The sequence below is a fragment of the Eulemur rufifrons genome, chromosome 1, assembly GCF_041146395.1.
Source record: "Eulemur rufifrons isolate Redbay chromosome 1, OSU_ERuf_1, whole genome shotgun sequence".
Lineage (NCBI taxonomy): Eukaryota > Metazoa > Chordata > Mammalia > Primates > Lemuridae > Eulemur > Eulemur rufifrons.
The window spans coordinates 85,850,948-85,866,794 of record NC_090983.1 but is presented as its reverse complement, the minus strand read 5'-3'; the positions used below and the strand labels follow the sequence as shown (position 1 = coordinate 85,866,794).

Sequence of the window (15,847 nt, the reverse complement as noted above, 5' to 3'; positions counted from 1 at the left end):
AACTACTAAATATCAATAATATTTCTAGGAAAAATGTATTAAGAATTTCAATTTGGAATTTGGTAATGCCATAAACTAATTATTTCCGGCTGCAGCCCAAGAATAGAAATTCACAGTTTCAATTTATGTAGGTGGTTGAGGATAGAGGTTCCAGCAGGAAGGGAATGAAAAATGATTAAAAACTCTAGAGAACTGGGGTGACAGAGATTGGCCTTCTGTGGCCATTAATCTTTAGGAACATGACCCAATTTGGGGATAACTGACTTTTCATCTGCTTTCTTTTCCTTCAAGGATCCTGGGAATTAGACACTGACTTCCTATTGATTGTCAACACTGACTTTCATCCAGAGTTTCTTAACACAGACAAGAAATGATCTAAAAGGTTCTCATATATATTTTTTTCCCTTAAGCAAGCATTCTGTACTTGATATTAAGTACAAAAAAGCTACATAACTAGGCAAACAAGCAAAAAACAAGATAGCTATTAACTCTAGGAAAAACAATAGTTGTCAAACAAAAGAAATATAATTATAGCTCAGTTGTGAAATGTTTAACAGAGTCATTATACTGTAAACCATGAACACTGATCAAACCAAAAATTATGATCAAATCAAAAATTATGATATGGAAAAATGGAGCAGGGGGATGCATACAAACAAATCTTTTCATACAATCTATGTTTTGCATTTTAATTTTCCTAACAGTGTTTCTCATACCCCATACATTTTTTTTTATCACCATAAATTTTAAAGTTTTGAATTCCATTTTTTCCCTGTAATGTTTGTACTTTTTGTATTCTATCTAAAAAACTGTCTTACCCAAAGGTTGGGAATATTTTTATGTATGTGTGCTACTAAGAGTTTTATAATTTTAATTTTAATTCTATGACTCATTCAAGTTAATTTTTTATGTATGGTATAAACTAATGGTCAAGATGCCTCTTTTTCCTCATGGATATCCAATTGTCCTAGTACTATTTGTTGAACAAATTATCATTTCACCATTGAGTTATCATCTCCTTTTTTAACAACAGATCAACTGATAATCTATGCAAGGTTCTATTTCTGGATTCCTTTTTTCTGGCTCATTAATCTCTATGTCTATCCTCATGCCACTACCACAAAGTCTTGATTACTATAACTTTATAGTAAGTATTTACATCATGTAGTGTGAGTCTTCTAACTTCATTAAAAATTGTTTCAGCTATAGTAAGTCCTTTACATTGCCACACAGATTTTATATTTAGCCTGTCAATTTCTATAATAAATACAAGGATTTTGATGAGCATTCCATTGAATATATAAATTAATTTATAGAGAACTGGCATCTTTTTTTTTTTTTTTTTTTTTTTTTTTTTTTTTTTTCTTTTTTTTTTTTTTTTTATTATTTTTTTATTATATATATATATTTTTTTCAATTTAGTTTTACAGAATCAAAGAGTCTAACAGTATATCTTGTTAGATACAGTATGTCCTCATAATGTATACATTATTTCGAACTGGCATCTTAACAACATTGAATCTTCTCATTCATAAATGCGAATGTTCTTGTTTAAGTTTGCTTTACTTTAAACAATGCTTTGTAGTTTTCACTGCATATATTTTATCTACCTTACCTTAAATTAGTTCATGTTTTTTGATGCTATTGTAAATTATATTTTTAAAATTTCAACTTCCAATTCTGTATTGTGGGTATATAGAACTAGAAATGATTTTTGTATATTGAATATGAATTCTGTGACCTTGATAAATTCATTCATTAGTTCTAATAGCTTGAAGTGTTTTTCAATTTTCTAGGTAGACAACAATGTTGTCTGTGAATATGGACAATTTCACTTATTGCTTTTCAATCTGCATGCTTTTTATTTCTTTTTCTATCCTTATTGCACAGCTAAGACTTTCAGAATAATGTTAAGCAGAAGTGATGAGAACAGACTCTTTTTTTTTTTTGTTCCTGATCTTAGGGAAACAGCATTCAGTCTTTCAGCATTAAATATGATGTTAATTGTAAGTTTTCATAAGTACCTTTTATTGGGATGAGGAAGCCCCTTTCTCTTCCTAGTTTGCTGACAAGTTTTATCATGAATGAATATTGAATTTTGTCAAGTCCTTCTATTGGGATAATCATACAGTTTTTCATATGATTGGAGAACCATGTATTTTTATAGTTTTATATTGTTAATGTAGTATTTTACAGTGATTGATTAATCCAATGTGAAATGTGTATTGCTGATATAAATGCTTCTTTATATACTATTGGTTGTAATTTGCTAATATTTTGTTAAAGATTTTGACATTAATGAAGGATATCAGCCTGTAGTTTTCTCATGATGTATCTGTCTAGTTATAGTAGCAGAGTAATCCTGGCTTTATAAAATTAGTTAGAAGGTTTTTCCAACATTTTCTTCCAGAATTCTTATGGTTTCATGTCTTAATACAAGTCTGTTATCCATCTTAAAAAAAAAATTAGTTGGAAGGTATTTCTTACTTTTCTGTTTTCTAAAACAGTTTTAGAATTAGTTTTACTTTTATATTAAACGTTCGATGGAATTTAGCAGTGAAACCACTGAGGCCTGAAATTTTCATTAAAGGGTGATTCTTAATTATAGAATAAATGTCTTTAGTTGATTCAGGGCTATTCATATTTTTAATTTCTTCTTGAGTCACCTGTGATATTTATGGGACTGAGTCATTCATCTGAGTTTTGTTGGCTTTGTTGATGTAAAGTTGTTCATGATATTCCCTTATTATCATTTTAATGCCTATAGGGTCTGTAGGAATAGTCTTTTTATTCTACCTTACTGCTGTTATGGGTAAATCAGTTTCTACTTTTTTTGTTTTGAGGTTTATAAATTTTATTCATTTTTTCAGAAATCCAGTTTTTAGTTTCATTAATTTTCTCTATTATTTTCTTTTTGTATTTCACTGATTTCTGCTCTTTATAATTTTCTTCTGTTAACTTATTCTTACAGTTCTTTTAAAACATTTTATTGACACATAATATTTGTATATATTTCAGGTACATGTAATATTTTGATACATGCATAGAATGTCTAATGATCAAGTCAGGGTATTTAGGGTATCTATCACTTGGAACATTTGTCGTTTCTTTGTGCTGGGAACATTTCAAATCCTCTCTTCTAGCTATTCTGAAATTTACAAGACATTGTTGTCAACTATAGTCACCCTACTATGTTATCGAATATTAGAACTTTATCCTTCTATCTAACTATATGTTTGTTTCCATTAACCAACCTCTCTTCATCCTCCACACCTTTCCCAGCCTATGGCATCTATCATTTTACTTTTTACCTCCATGAGATTAACTTTTTTAGCTCCCACATATGAGTGAGAACTTGTGTTATATGTCTTCCTGTGCCTGCCTTATTTCAATTAACATAATGATCTCCAGTTCCATCCATGTTGTTGCAAATGACAGGATTTCATTCTTTTTTATTGCCAAGTAGTATTCCATTGTGTATAAATACCACATTTTCTTTATTCATTCACCTGCTGATGGACACTTAGATTGATTCCATATCTTTGCTGTTATTTGTCTTCTTTTGAGAAATGTCTATTCAGAACCCTTGCTCACTTTTTAATAGGATCTTTTTTTTTTTTTTTTCGCTGCTGTTTGAGTTCCTTGTATATTCTATTAATTCCTTGTTGGATGGATAGCTTGCAAATACATTCTCCCATTCAATAGGTTGTCTCTTCACTCTTTGGTTCCATACAGATTTTAGGATTTTTTTTATATTTCTGTGAAAAATGACATTGGTATTTTGATAAGGATTGCATTGAATCTGTAGATTGCTTTTGGTAGCAAGGTCATTTTAACAATATTAATTTTTCTGTTGCATGAGCATGGGATGTCTTTCTACCTGTTTGTGTCCTCTTCAATTTTGTTCATCAGTGTTTTGTAGTTTTCATCATAGACCTCTTTCACTTCCTTGGTTAAATTTTATTTCTAAGTATTTTATCTTTTTGGTAGCTATTATAAATGGGATTGCCTTCTTGATTTCTTCTTGGCCAGTTCATTATTGTTTTATGGAAACACTACTGATTTTTGTATGATTTTGTATCCTGTAACTTTACTGAATTTGTTTTTTAGTTCTAAGAGGTTTTTGATGGCATCTTTACGTTTTTCTAAATATAAGATCATGTCATCTGCAAAGAGGAACAATTTGGCTTCCTCTTTTCTAATTTGGATGCCTTTTATTTCTTTCTCTTGCCTGATTGTTCTGGCTAGGACTTTCAGCACTATGTTAAATAGAGGCGGAAAAAGTGGACATCCTTGTCTTGTAATTCTTACAGGATAGGCTTTCAGCTTTTCCCCATCCAGCAAGATGTTAGCTGTGTGTTTGTCATATGTGGCCTTATTATGTTGAGGTGTATTCCTTGTATGCCTGGTTTTTTTGAGAATTTTTAATATTAAGGGATGTTGTATTTTATCAAATGCTTTTTCTGCATCTAGTGAGATGATCATATGGTTTTTGTCCTTCATTCTGCTGATGTGATGTATCATGCATATTGACTTGTTTACGTTAAACCATACTTGCATTCCTGGAATAAAGTCCATTTGATCATGGTGCATTATCTTTTGGAAGTATTGTATATGGTTTGCTAGTATTTTGTTGAGGATTTTTTTTTCTACGTTCATCAGGGATATTGGCCTATAATTTTCTTTTTTTCTTGTGTTCTTGTCTGGTTTTTGTTATAAAATAGTGTAAGAACTGGTGTTACTTCTTTGTAAGTTTGGTAGAATTCGGTAGTAAAGCTGTCTGGTCCTGGGCTTTTCATTTTGGGGGAGACTTTTTGTTACTGATTTAATCTCATTACTCATTATTGGTCTATTCAGGCTTTCTGTTTCTTCTTGGTTCAATCATGGCAGGTTGTATATGTCTAGGAATTTATTCATTTCTTCTAGATTTTCCAGGTTGTTACTGTATGATTGTTCATAGCAGTCTCTGATGATCCTTTGCATTTCTGTGCTATCAGTTGTAATGTCTCCTTTTTCATTTCTGACTTTATTTATTTAAGTCTTCTCACTTTTTTCTTCGTTAGTCAAGCTAGCGGTATATCAATTTTGGTAATCTTTTCAAAAAATCAATTTTTCATTTTGTTGGTTCTTAGTATTTTTTTAGTCTCTATTTCATTTAGTTCTGCTTTGATCCTTATTATGTGTTTCATTTTACTATCTTTTGGTTTTGTTTCCTCTTGCTTTTCTAGTAGCTTGAGGTGTATCTTTAGTTTGTTTATTTGTAATTGCCTGACTTTTTTGATGTAGGCATTTATTGCTAGAAACTTCCTTCTTAGCACTACTTTTAATGTAGATCATAAATTTTTTTTTGTTGTGTTTCTGTTTTCATTTGTTTCAAGAATTTCTTTGATTTCCTTTTTAATTTCTTCCTTGACCCAACGGTCATTCAGGAACATGTTGTTCAATTTGCGTACTGGTTCAGTTTCCAAAATTCATCTTGTTATTGATTCTAGTTTTATTCCATTGTGGTCTGACAGGGTACTTGATATGATTTTGATTTTTAAAAAATTTTTGAGACTTGTTTTCTGGCCTAATATATGGTCTATCTTAGAAAGAATGCTCCATGTGCTGATGAGAAGAATGTGCATTCTACAGCTGTTGGATAAAATGTTCTGTGAATCTCTGTTAGGTCCACTTGGTCTAAAATGCAGTTTAAATCCAATGTTTCTTTGTTAATTTTCTATTTAGATGATCTGTATAATGCTTACAGTGGGGTGTTTATGTCCTCAACTATTATTGTTTTGGAGTCTATCTCTCCCTTTATATCCTATAATACTTCATTTATATATCTGGGTGCTCCACTGTTGGGTGCATATATATTTAGAATTGTTATATCCTCTTCCTGAATTCATCTCTTTATCATTATATAATGACCTTTTTTGTCTCTTTTTACTGTTTTTGATTTAAAATTTGTTTTATCTGATATAAATATAGCTACTCCTGCTTGTTTTGGTTACTGTTTGAGTGGAATATCTTTTTCCATTCATTCACTTTCAGTCTATATGTGACTTTATAGGTGAAGTGAGTTTTTGGGGGCAGCATACGATTAGGTCATTTTTTTTTTTTTTTCAATCCTGAAGGTAGTCTATATCTTTCAAGTGGAGGCTTTAATATGTTTACATGTGAGGTCATTACTGGTACGTGATGACTTATTTCTGTCATTTTGTTAGTTATTTTCTGTTTGTTTTGTGTGTCCTTTGTTCCTTTCTTTCTCTCTTATTGTTTGTCATTGTGGTTTGGTAGTTTTCTGCAGTGGTAACATTTGAGTCCTTTCCTTTCTTCATTTGTGTGTCTGTTTTATCAATGAGTTTTATACTTTTGTATGTTTTCATGATGGTAGATATGGTTCTTTTGGTTCCAGGTGTAGGACTCCCTTAAGCATCTCTTGTAGTACTGGTCTATTAGTGATGAAATCCCTTGGTTTTTGCTTGTCTGGGATAGAATTTATTTCTCCTTCATTTTTGAAGAATATCTTTGCTGGGTATAGTATTCTTGGCTCATTTTTTTTTTTCTACAGCACTTTGAATATACTATTAAAGTGCTACATTACAGGCATGAGCCATTGTGCCTGGTCCTTTTGTGTTTTTTTTTTTTTTAGAGATAGAGTCTCAATATGTTGCCCAAGCCACACTCGAACTCCTACGTTCAAGTGATCCTCATGCCTCAGCCTCCCAAGTACCTGGGACTACAGATACATGCCAGTGCATATGGCGTAAGCCTTCCTGTATTCTCTTAACCCAGCTTCTAATAATAATTTCTTATATAATCATAGTACATTAACAACACCAAGAAAATGACATGGGTATAATACTATAATCACAATAATTCTGTCATTTTGAAATGTTATAAAAATGGAGTTACACTGTATGTAAACTTTTGAGACTAGCTTTTGTCACTCAGCATAATGTTTCTGAGATTCATTCAATTTGTTGAGTTTATCAATAGTTCATCCCTTTTCACTGAGTATATCATCATATGAAAGTATCACATTTGTTTGAAGGACACTTGAGTTATTTCCAAGTATTTGGCGATTACAAATAAATTCGTGTAAAGATATTTGTGTTCACCTAAATTTTCATTTCCCTAGGCTAAATACCCAGGACATTTAGATATTTTATTATTTTATCTCCACTATTGGCTTAAAAGCTGACTGAAAGATACTGTGTTTATTTCTAGCATTTCCATTTTACTGTCTTTATAGCTTCCATATTTTGAAAATTCTCCATCTTTTCATGCATGTTGTCTATCTTTTCTATTTGATCCTTCAATATATTATTCATAGCTATTTAAAAGTCCTTATCTAATAGTTCTACAATCTGGATCATTTCTGCATTTGCCTTTATTGATTGCTTTATTTTTTAATAAATTAGTTTTTTTAATGGCTTTATTTCACAGTTTCTATTAAATGCTAGGAATTATGTGCAGAAGAATGGTGCAGACCGAGTAAATAATATTAATATTTACACCCAGAAAGGGGCATGCATGTTTTGTCAGGGTGATAGTATGGGGGTTACTGAGAGAATGTAGCCATTATTGAGTTGTGTTTAGGTTCTCTTGTTGTTGCATTTACTTTTAGTACACCATGAAATTCAAATTCCCCCAGCAATGGGATACTTCTGCCTTGTGATAGTGTATACCAAGGGTTTTTCTAAGTGTTCCTGCCACACTCTCAGCTTTCAGCAGTCCTGCATACCTGTACTATAGAGTAGTGTCCTTCTTCCCAAATTGCAGATAAATCTTGAAGGTTCCTCAGTGTTAAGTTCATGATGGGAAACGGGGGGGGTTTCTTGAGTCTACTGCTACCAACTCAGCATAAGGCAGGTTTTTTTTGCTGCAGCTGAGCCTTGTTGGTGGCACTTTCTTAGTATCTGTTCCCCCAACCCCAGCCAAACTAGTTTTGTAACTATAAGCGGACCTGGAGAGGTTCCTGTCCCTCCCTCAGCAGTAATATATTTTTGCCTCATTATCAGTGCAAGGTCCTGAGTCCAGTACAGTTTCCTGCCCACTCCCCAGCAGTAGACAGCTTTTGTTCCCACCAACAGAAGCAGTCCATCATAGGCTGGGCTTTGGAGGCTAGGGGCAGGGCTTAAGGCTTTGTTTAGCATGAGAAAAGGATCCTATAAATAGGCAGGATTTTGAGCTTGTGCTCCATTAATGGGGACACTCTTGGGCCTTCAAGTTAACACTTGGTAAAGGTCAATGGAAATAAAGCTTGTGAGTGTGGACTCCGCTGTGTCAGGATCCCCTGTTATTTTCAACTGTCTTAACAGCCTAGTCCCAGCCTTTATAATTGTGTTAGAATTTTAGCTGTTTTCTTCTTATCTACTTTTATAGTAACTACCTCTTTCTCCCCTGCTCTGCCAAAGGAAGAAATGTTCTTATGTTCCATCTCTCCTCTCAATAAACTAGAAAAACAAGGAAATTTCCTCCACACAAGAAAATTCATCTATGAAAAAGTTAGCAATAACATCATAATTCATGATGAAAGACTAACTGCCTTCCCCTAAAGACTGGCTATAAGGAAAGGCTGTTCAGTCCCGTCATTTTTTTATTCAAAATTGTACTAGTTTTCCTTCAATATGGTAGGTAAAATAAATAAAAGGCATATAGATTATAAGGAAGAAATAAAAGTATCTTTGTGAGCAGACAAAATGATCCTCTATGTTCTAGAATTAGCCAAAAAGCCACGAGAACTAATAAAGTGAGTTCTGCAAGGTCATAGAATAAAAGCAATACATGAAAATCAATATTAATTCTCTATTTTACAATGAAATGTTGGAAATTTAAATTTTTAAAAATTCTATTTACAAGTGCATAGAAAGACATAAAATACCCATAAATAAATATAACAAAATGTATTCAAGAAAACTAGAAAACATCCAGGGGAGAAATTAAAGAAGATCTAAATTAAAGGAGAGAGATGCTCTGTTTATGGATCAGAAGACTAAATATTATTAAGATGTCAATACTTCCAAATGGATCTATAAATCCAACCCAATTGCAATAAAAGTTACATACATTTGACAAACTTATTGTAAAATTCATATGGAAAAGCAAGGGACCTACAAAAGACAAAATAATTTTGAAAAAGAATAAAGTAGGAGTAAATACTGTAATTTCAAGACTTATTATAAAGCTATAGTAATCAAGCCACTGTAGTACAAGGTTAGATGAATAGACCAATAAAACAGAAAATAGTTTAGAAAAAGACCCACAAGAATATAACCAGTTGATTTTTTTATGACGGTGCCAAGGAAATTTAATGAGCACAAAGTAGTCTTTCCAACAGAGTGTTGAACAACTGAAAATCGATATGTAAAAAGATAAACCAAAACAAAAGTCAAAAAAATTGAACCTCCATCCTTATTTTGTGCCATATAAAAAAAATTAACTCAAAATAGTTCATAGACCTACATAGTCATGCATCACTTATTGATGGGGATATTTTCTGAGAAATGCATCATTAGGTGATTTTGTCATTGTGAGAATACCATAGAGTATACCTACACAAACTTAGATGGTATATATAGTTTTATTTCTATATATTTTTTCATATGGAAAACCAAATGTCCCAGCACTATTAGTGAATATTAATCATTTCCCCTACTTGATTTGCAATACCAATATCAAGTGCCATATATCAGGTTTCTGTATATGCTCCATTATAACCTTATGGGATCATGGTCGTATATGTGGTCTGTCGTTGACTGAAACATCATTATGCAGCACATGACTGCATTAACCTAAAGCTATAGCACTTTTAGAGGAAAACACAAAAGAATATCTTTGTGAACTTGGCTTATGCAAAAATTTCTTGGGATTCAAAAAGCAAAAAACAAAAGAAAAAATGATATACTGGACTGTTTGAAAATGAAAAACTTCTGTCCTTTGAAAGACAATGTTAAGAAAATAAAAAAAGAATTCATAGACTTGTAGGAAATATTTGTAAGAGATATGTATATTAAAACACTTGTTTCCAAAATATATAAAGAATTCTTATAACCCAATATAAATATGGGCTCAATCTGAACAGATAACTTCACAAAAGAAAATAACTAGCTAAAAAGTCCATGAAAATATATTTAACATCATTAGTCACTGGGAAAAGGCAAATTAAAACCACAATTAGATACCACTATACATCCACAACAACGGCTAAAATTAAAAAGATGACAATACCAAGTGATCTTCTCACAAAGATGTGGGACAACTGGAATCTCATAGCATGCCAGTAGGAATGCAAATGGTACAGCTACTTTAAAAAACAATTTGTCAGTTTATTATAAAGTTAAACCTACATTTTTCTTATGACCCAGCAATCCCATTCTTAGGTATTTCCTTAAGGAAAATGAAAACATGTGTCTGTATGAGGGCCTGTATATGAATGATTATTTCACTTTTATTCATAAGAGTCCAAACTGGGAATATCCCCAATGTTCACTACCTGGTATTCCCATATATTAGGGCAGGAGTAAAAAGGAAAATAGTAATGACTACCTGAATAAATCCCAAAAGTTTTATGCTAAGTGAAAGAAGCCAGACACAAAGTTACATGGTATAAACCCATTTTTGTGACATTATGGAAAGTGTAAACCTATATTGATAGAAAGGAGATCTGTGATTGCCAAGGTATAGAGATCAGAAGGGAAATAAATATAAAGGTCCATAAAGGAACTTTTCAGCGTGATGGAAATATTCTGTATCTTTATGGCAGTGATGGTTACCTAACTACATACATTCGTCAAGCCTCATCCAACCATACATTTTATTTATTTATTTATTTTTTATTTATTGTACCCCATATGTGTTTATGGGGTACAAGTGCAATTTTGCTATGTTGATATATCACACTGTGGTGAAGTCAGGGCTTTCAGTGCATACATGACCAAAGCAACACACACTGTACTCACCAAGCAACCTCCCATCAGCCACACCCATCCTGCCCTCTTCTCTGAGTCTATATTGTCCATCATTCTACACTCTGCTGCCATGTGTACACATTATTTAGTTCCCACTTATAAGTGAGAAAATGAGGTATTTGTCTTTCTGTGTCTGAGCTGTTTCACTTAAGATACTAACCATACATTTCAAAAAGGCAAATTTAATTTTGTGTAAATATACCCCAACAATCCTCACTTTAAAAAATTATGTCATAAAAAAATCACACTCATTAGTATTTACAAGTTCTACCATGCTGGGTAAAAAAACCCCAACAATCAATATATGGTAAGTTGATAGTCACATAAGATTTAAACTCTAAAATCCTCTATTTTTCACTTTTAGATAAACAATGTGAGCCTATCTACCTCTGTAGGATATTCGAAACAGAATATCAATGGAAGATGCTTGACTAAAATTAAAAAGATTATCTGCAGTAATTATGTAGTGAAACCATGGGAAAAGCTGATAATAAAGTTGAATATACTTACATCCTTTATGTATATACATTATACTCCCTCATCAAAGTATATCTGTATATTTAGAAACGATCAATATATGAATATAGTGGTGTTTATTATGCTATTATTTACTTCGAATATGTCTATGAGTACCTTGGCAATAGCAGTTTGCTTAAACATGCGAGTAATCAACCCCATGACAGTTTCTGTGGCACCTGAATTTGGACCTCTCATTAATTTTTCCCACTCTTCAAAGCTGGTATTCAATTCCTATGTGGGAAAAAATAACATTGTTTAGGAATATAGCATAAAGGATAGAACAATTAATGCAGTCATGAATCATGTCCTATTTTTTTTCTTTTCTGTATAGAAAGATATAAAAAGAAAATTCCCAAAGACGCCAACATGTTCATTTAAAAACATCAATGCAGAGGTAGGTCAGTCACATGTTCATGCTAATTATAGAAACCAATGCCAAGTTGTGGTTGGAAAAAAAGCCCTTTGCTAACATCATAAATCAAACAATCACAGCTTCCTCTTAAGGAGATATATTTTATAAAGTGAACATAAAAATTTAAATCCATAAGAAAATGTGGTAGTAAAAATATACATGATAGCAAAGTATTTTTATAAAAAGATATGGTTTTATTTAAATAAGCATAAATACTTGGGGAATATTAGTTAAATAAAAATATAATATCATATGCTGATTTCATTTTTCTTTCTAATGCTAAAATAATAAAGAAACTTATATCATTCTCACTTTTAAAATAACATATTGCTCAATGTTCACAAAATGCTTACTCTAAGCTTTCAAGATAAAACAATGAAAAACTCTTTGTCAACAAAGTCCTGTCTAGATTTGAAGAAATTTCAGAGAATATATAAACATGCCCCCAAAGTAAATATGGATATGGATTAGGTAAAACATACTTTTGGCTTTCTGATATGTTGAATTTCACCTCTTATAACAGATCACAGAGTTTTAGCATTTCAAGAATAGGGTTGCATCCACGTCATTCTAGAAGACAGCTATTTATATTTAAAAAAAAGTCCCTAGAGCAAGAAACAAAATTTCCCTTGCTAATTATTGGATTTTATAACCTATCGATATTTAGAATTATTAATATTAAATCTTTGTTGCAATTGAAGTACTGTTTTCTACATTCAGCAAAAATATTTTTTTAATCGCTAGGAAACTGTATCTGTTCACATATTTGATGATCAAAATTAAGCTCTTCCTGCTCTCTTCTTGAAATGATATAAAGCCAATTCACACACTCTATTAATTAAACCTATTTTAAGAAAGCGGACCTTTCTGTGAAATATAAAATATGTAAAATCTTTAATAATATAATTTAAAATGACTTAAAGTAAGACTTTCAATCAAACAAGGGTTCTTACCTTGGCTGCTGCTGACGGAAGATCAAATGGAATACGTTGTCTGATTTTAGGGGGCAGTTGGGTTAAAACTTCAGACTTTAATCTTCTAATCATTATGTCACTTAATAGCTGGTGAAGTTCATTAAGATTTGACGCCCCTCTACAATCCCACTGAGGCCTTTTTCCAAAATATCTGTTAATATAAAGAAAAAATATGTAGCAAAGCTGAATGCTAGAGTAAGAAAATAATTTACCCAGTGTGTTCTTCCTTTTAATGATAAGGAGTCATGACACCATTTGCATTGTTATTTCTGAATGAAAATTAGTTTCGAAAAGCTCAGCCTAAGAAATAGTAATGAATAAGATTAGACATTACTCTCAACTAGAGAAATGTTAGTGTCACTCTAAACATACAGTTTATGCTGAATTAATGCAAGGCTGAGATGAACTGATAACTCTGAATTGCACGAGGTCATTGTTTACAAATGGGGGCGCTACTAGCATTCTGGGTGGGCTCACACAGGATAGTGCGTTTAGCAGATCTAGCCCCTAGGTAGGCATGAACGGCAGCCAGTCATAACAACCAAAAGTACCTAGAACATTTTCTGTACCCTCTAGGAGGAGATATTATTAGCATTTCTAATTGAGCCGTAAGCACAGCAGATTGATTACTTGGTGGTCTCTTCTTCCTTTGAAAGCACTAGGTTGACAGCAAGGAATTTAAAACACACACAAATCCACCATGAACGAGAGAATGAGAGAGGAGACACCTGAGATTAAGAAATTTCAAGAAATATTTAGAAGGCACAATGCAGACAGACAAGTGGTAACTGACTTGGCAAAAGAAAGAAGGCAACAACTTAAAATGCTTGCAAAATACAACTTATTTTCTAGACTCCTGAGAAGACTAGCAGTTGGAAGCACCTCGTACTGTGAGCAAATGTTAAGACAAGAGTTAAAATCTAGTAGACCAACTGAACTTATACATCAGGACATCTGGCCCAATAATAGCCTCCTATCATTGTGCCCATAAAAATACTACTCCATAAAATTCTCAAACATCTCCTAGGGGCTCATACTAACCACTAGTGAAAAGAGTTGCTAAAGAATCATTAAAGGGAAAATTCCTATTAGGTTGAATTATGATTACTAATATTAATAATTTAAAGAAATATCCATTTAAATAGTATTTTGATAGGTGTCAATTTGAGAAACTTGGAACTTGCTAACATTAACTTCTTTTAGTTTAACGTATTAAACTAAACATACAGGAATAGTACACATATTAAAAATATGTACTTGCATGTAGACTTGATTAGAAAAGTATAGTACTGTATGATAAAATGATACTGACACCATTTAGTTGTCATCGATAAGAAATTGTTTTAAAAAAATCTAAGTGCTGCCACTGTATAAAAAATTAATGAGTTTATTTATAATTATTATAAATGGAATTGCTAAAACTTATTCATTGAATTATTTTGACTTCCTTTATGTCCTTACATTAAAAATTCACACACTAATGAAAATGAAAAAATACTTGCCAATATCTGATTCTGTCACCTACTCTGTCATTCATATACTTGGGTACATTTTGATCACATGGTTTAAAAAAAAAATCTAACATTCAGAACTACCAATAATGGGAAGGAGAGGTTGGTGGGTTGTTTTGTTTGTAGCTTTTTTTTGGAAAATGAAATATTTTCCACTAAAATAGATTCTTAAGCACACTTCTCACTTAGGTGAGACATTCTGCAGGTGTACAATATGCTAGCTGGAGGTCTTTTGGTATGAGCTCTTATAGAAATTTAGTGTTCTTAAAACCTTGGCTTGGAAACACAGTCCTGCACCAAGTATTTTCTCATGCTTTATCAATTTTACAAGGGATGGTACTCACAAAATTTGATGAAGAGAAATTAGTTGTCAGTTTCCCTTCCCAGTATCCTACACTCTCTCAATCTTCAGCCCCAGACTTATGATCATGAAGCTTATGAATATTTGCTCTTAGATTATCTCTTTGTTTTTATAACTTCTTTTGTTTGCTTAAATTATCATTTATTTCAGATGTTAAGTTATAATGTTATAACTTGTGTATCATAACATTAGAAGTGGATGCTCACAGTGTGTTATTTGATATTGGTAAGAATGATGCACACTGTGAAAAAAAAAAGCTGACCAGTTTTTCCTTAGTAGGATCTGTTTACCTTGTACTCTTTGTTGTGGCCACCAGAACTTACTTTTAACTAGATGGCTGCCTACAGCATTTAGCTGCTCTTTTTTTTATTTTATTAATAGAACTATATTTTTAAAGAATATTTTTATCAAAGCAATACCTACACATAGTTTAAAATATCAGATAAAAAGCCTTCCACACAATGTGGATCAGTAAGTTCAGCCTTTGATATCTCCTCCCTGCTTCAAACTCAGGATAGATAAAATATAAAGAAAAAACAAAAATTCACATTTGGGGATAAAGACCAAGAGAAATGTCTCCGTGGCCTAGAAACAGAACAAAAATGTAAAGCAGAGAACAGGGTTGAAGCTATGAATATGCTTGTTTTATGTGGAAGGACAGGCAGCAAGAGCCAAGAACTCAGAGTTGTAGGGACAAAGTTATTTTTTTTGTACAGTTTTGATATACAATGAATTTTCTAGAGATTGTAAATGCCGTTACCTCAAAGGGATACTTTGTTTTGTTTGAAACTTAACCCAGAGTGGTTTGCCACTAGAAAACCATACCACTAACACTAATGGCACTGGGGTAGCCAAACTGAAAGTACACACAGCCATATTAGCTTGCATTTGTGGAAGAAGTGTTCACAATTATTCTATACATATGTCAAATTTCAACAATGTTATGATTCACATTTTCCCACTTATATCTCTGAAATTCAAAGACGTGTATCAGTGTAATTGCAGCACCACTCTTGGTGGTATGTAAAACAATAGTACATATTAAAATAAATGAAGTCTTACAGTTAATACAATCTAATATATGAATATACTCATTTCAAATTATCTTCTGG

General features: G+C 32.1%; 1 protein-coding gene across 2 annotated transcripts in view; it reads right to left on the bottom strand.

The window, feature by feature from the left end:
* Positions 1–15,847, bottom strand: part of ZRANB3 (zinc finger RANBP2-type containing 3) — a 212,900-nt gene that overhangs the window by 60,783 nt on the left and 136,270 nt on the right. For both annotated transcript variants that reach the window (XM_069473214.1, XM_069473223.1), the window contains exons 6-7: positions 12,843–13,014; positions 11,592–11,708 (exon numbers count right to left, since the gene is read on the bottom strand). In XM_069473214.1, the coding sequence (XP_069329315.1) occupies positions 11,592–11,708; positions 12,843–13,014 (289 nt within the window). The remainder of the gene's footprint in view (positions 1–11,591; positions 11,709–12,842; positions 13,015–15,847) is intronic.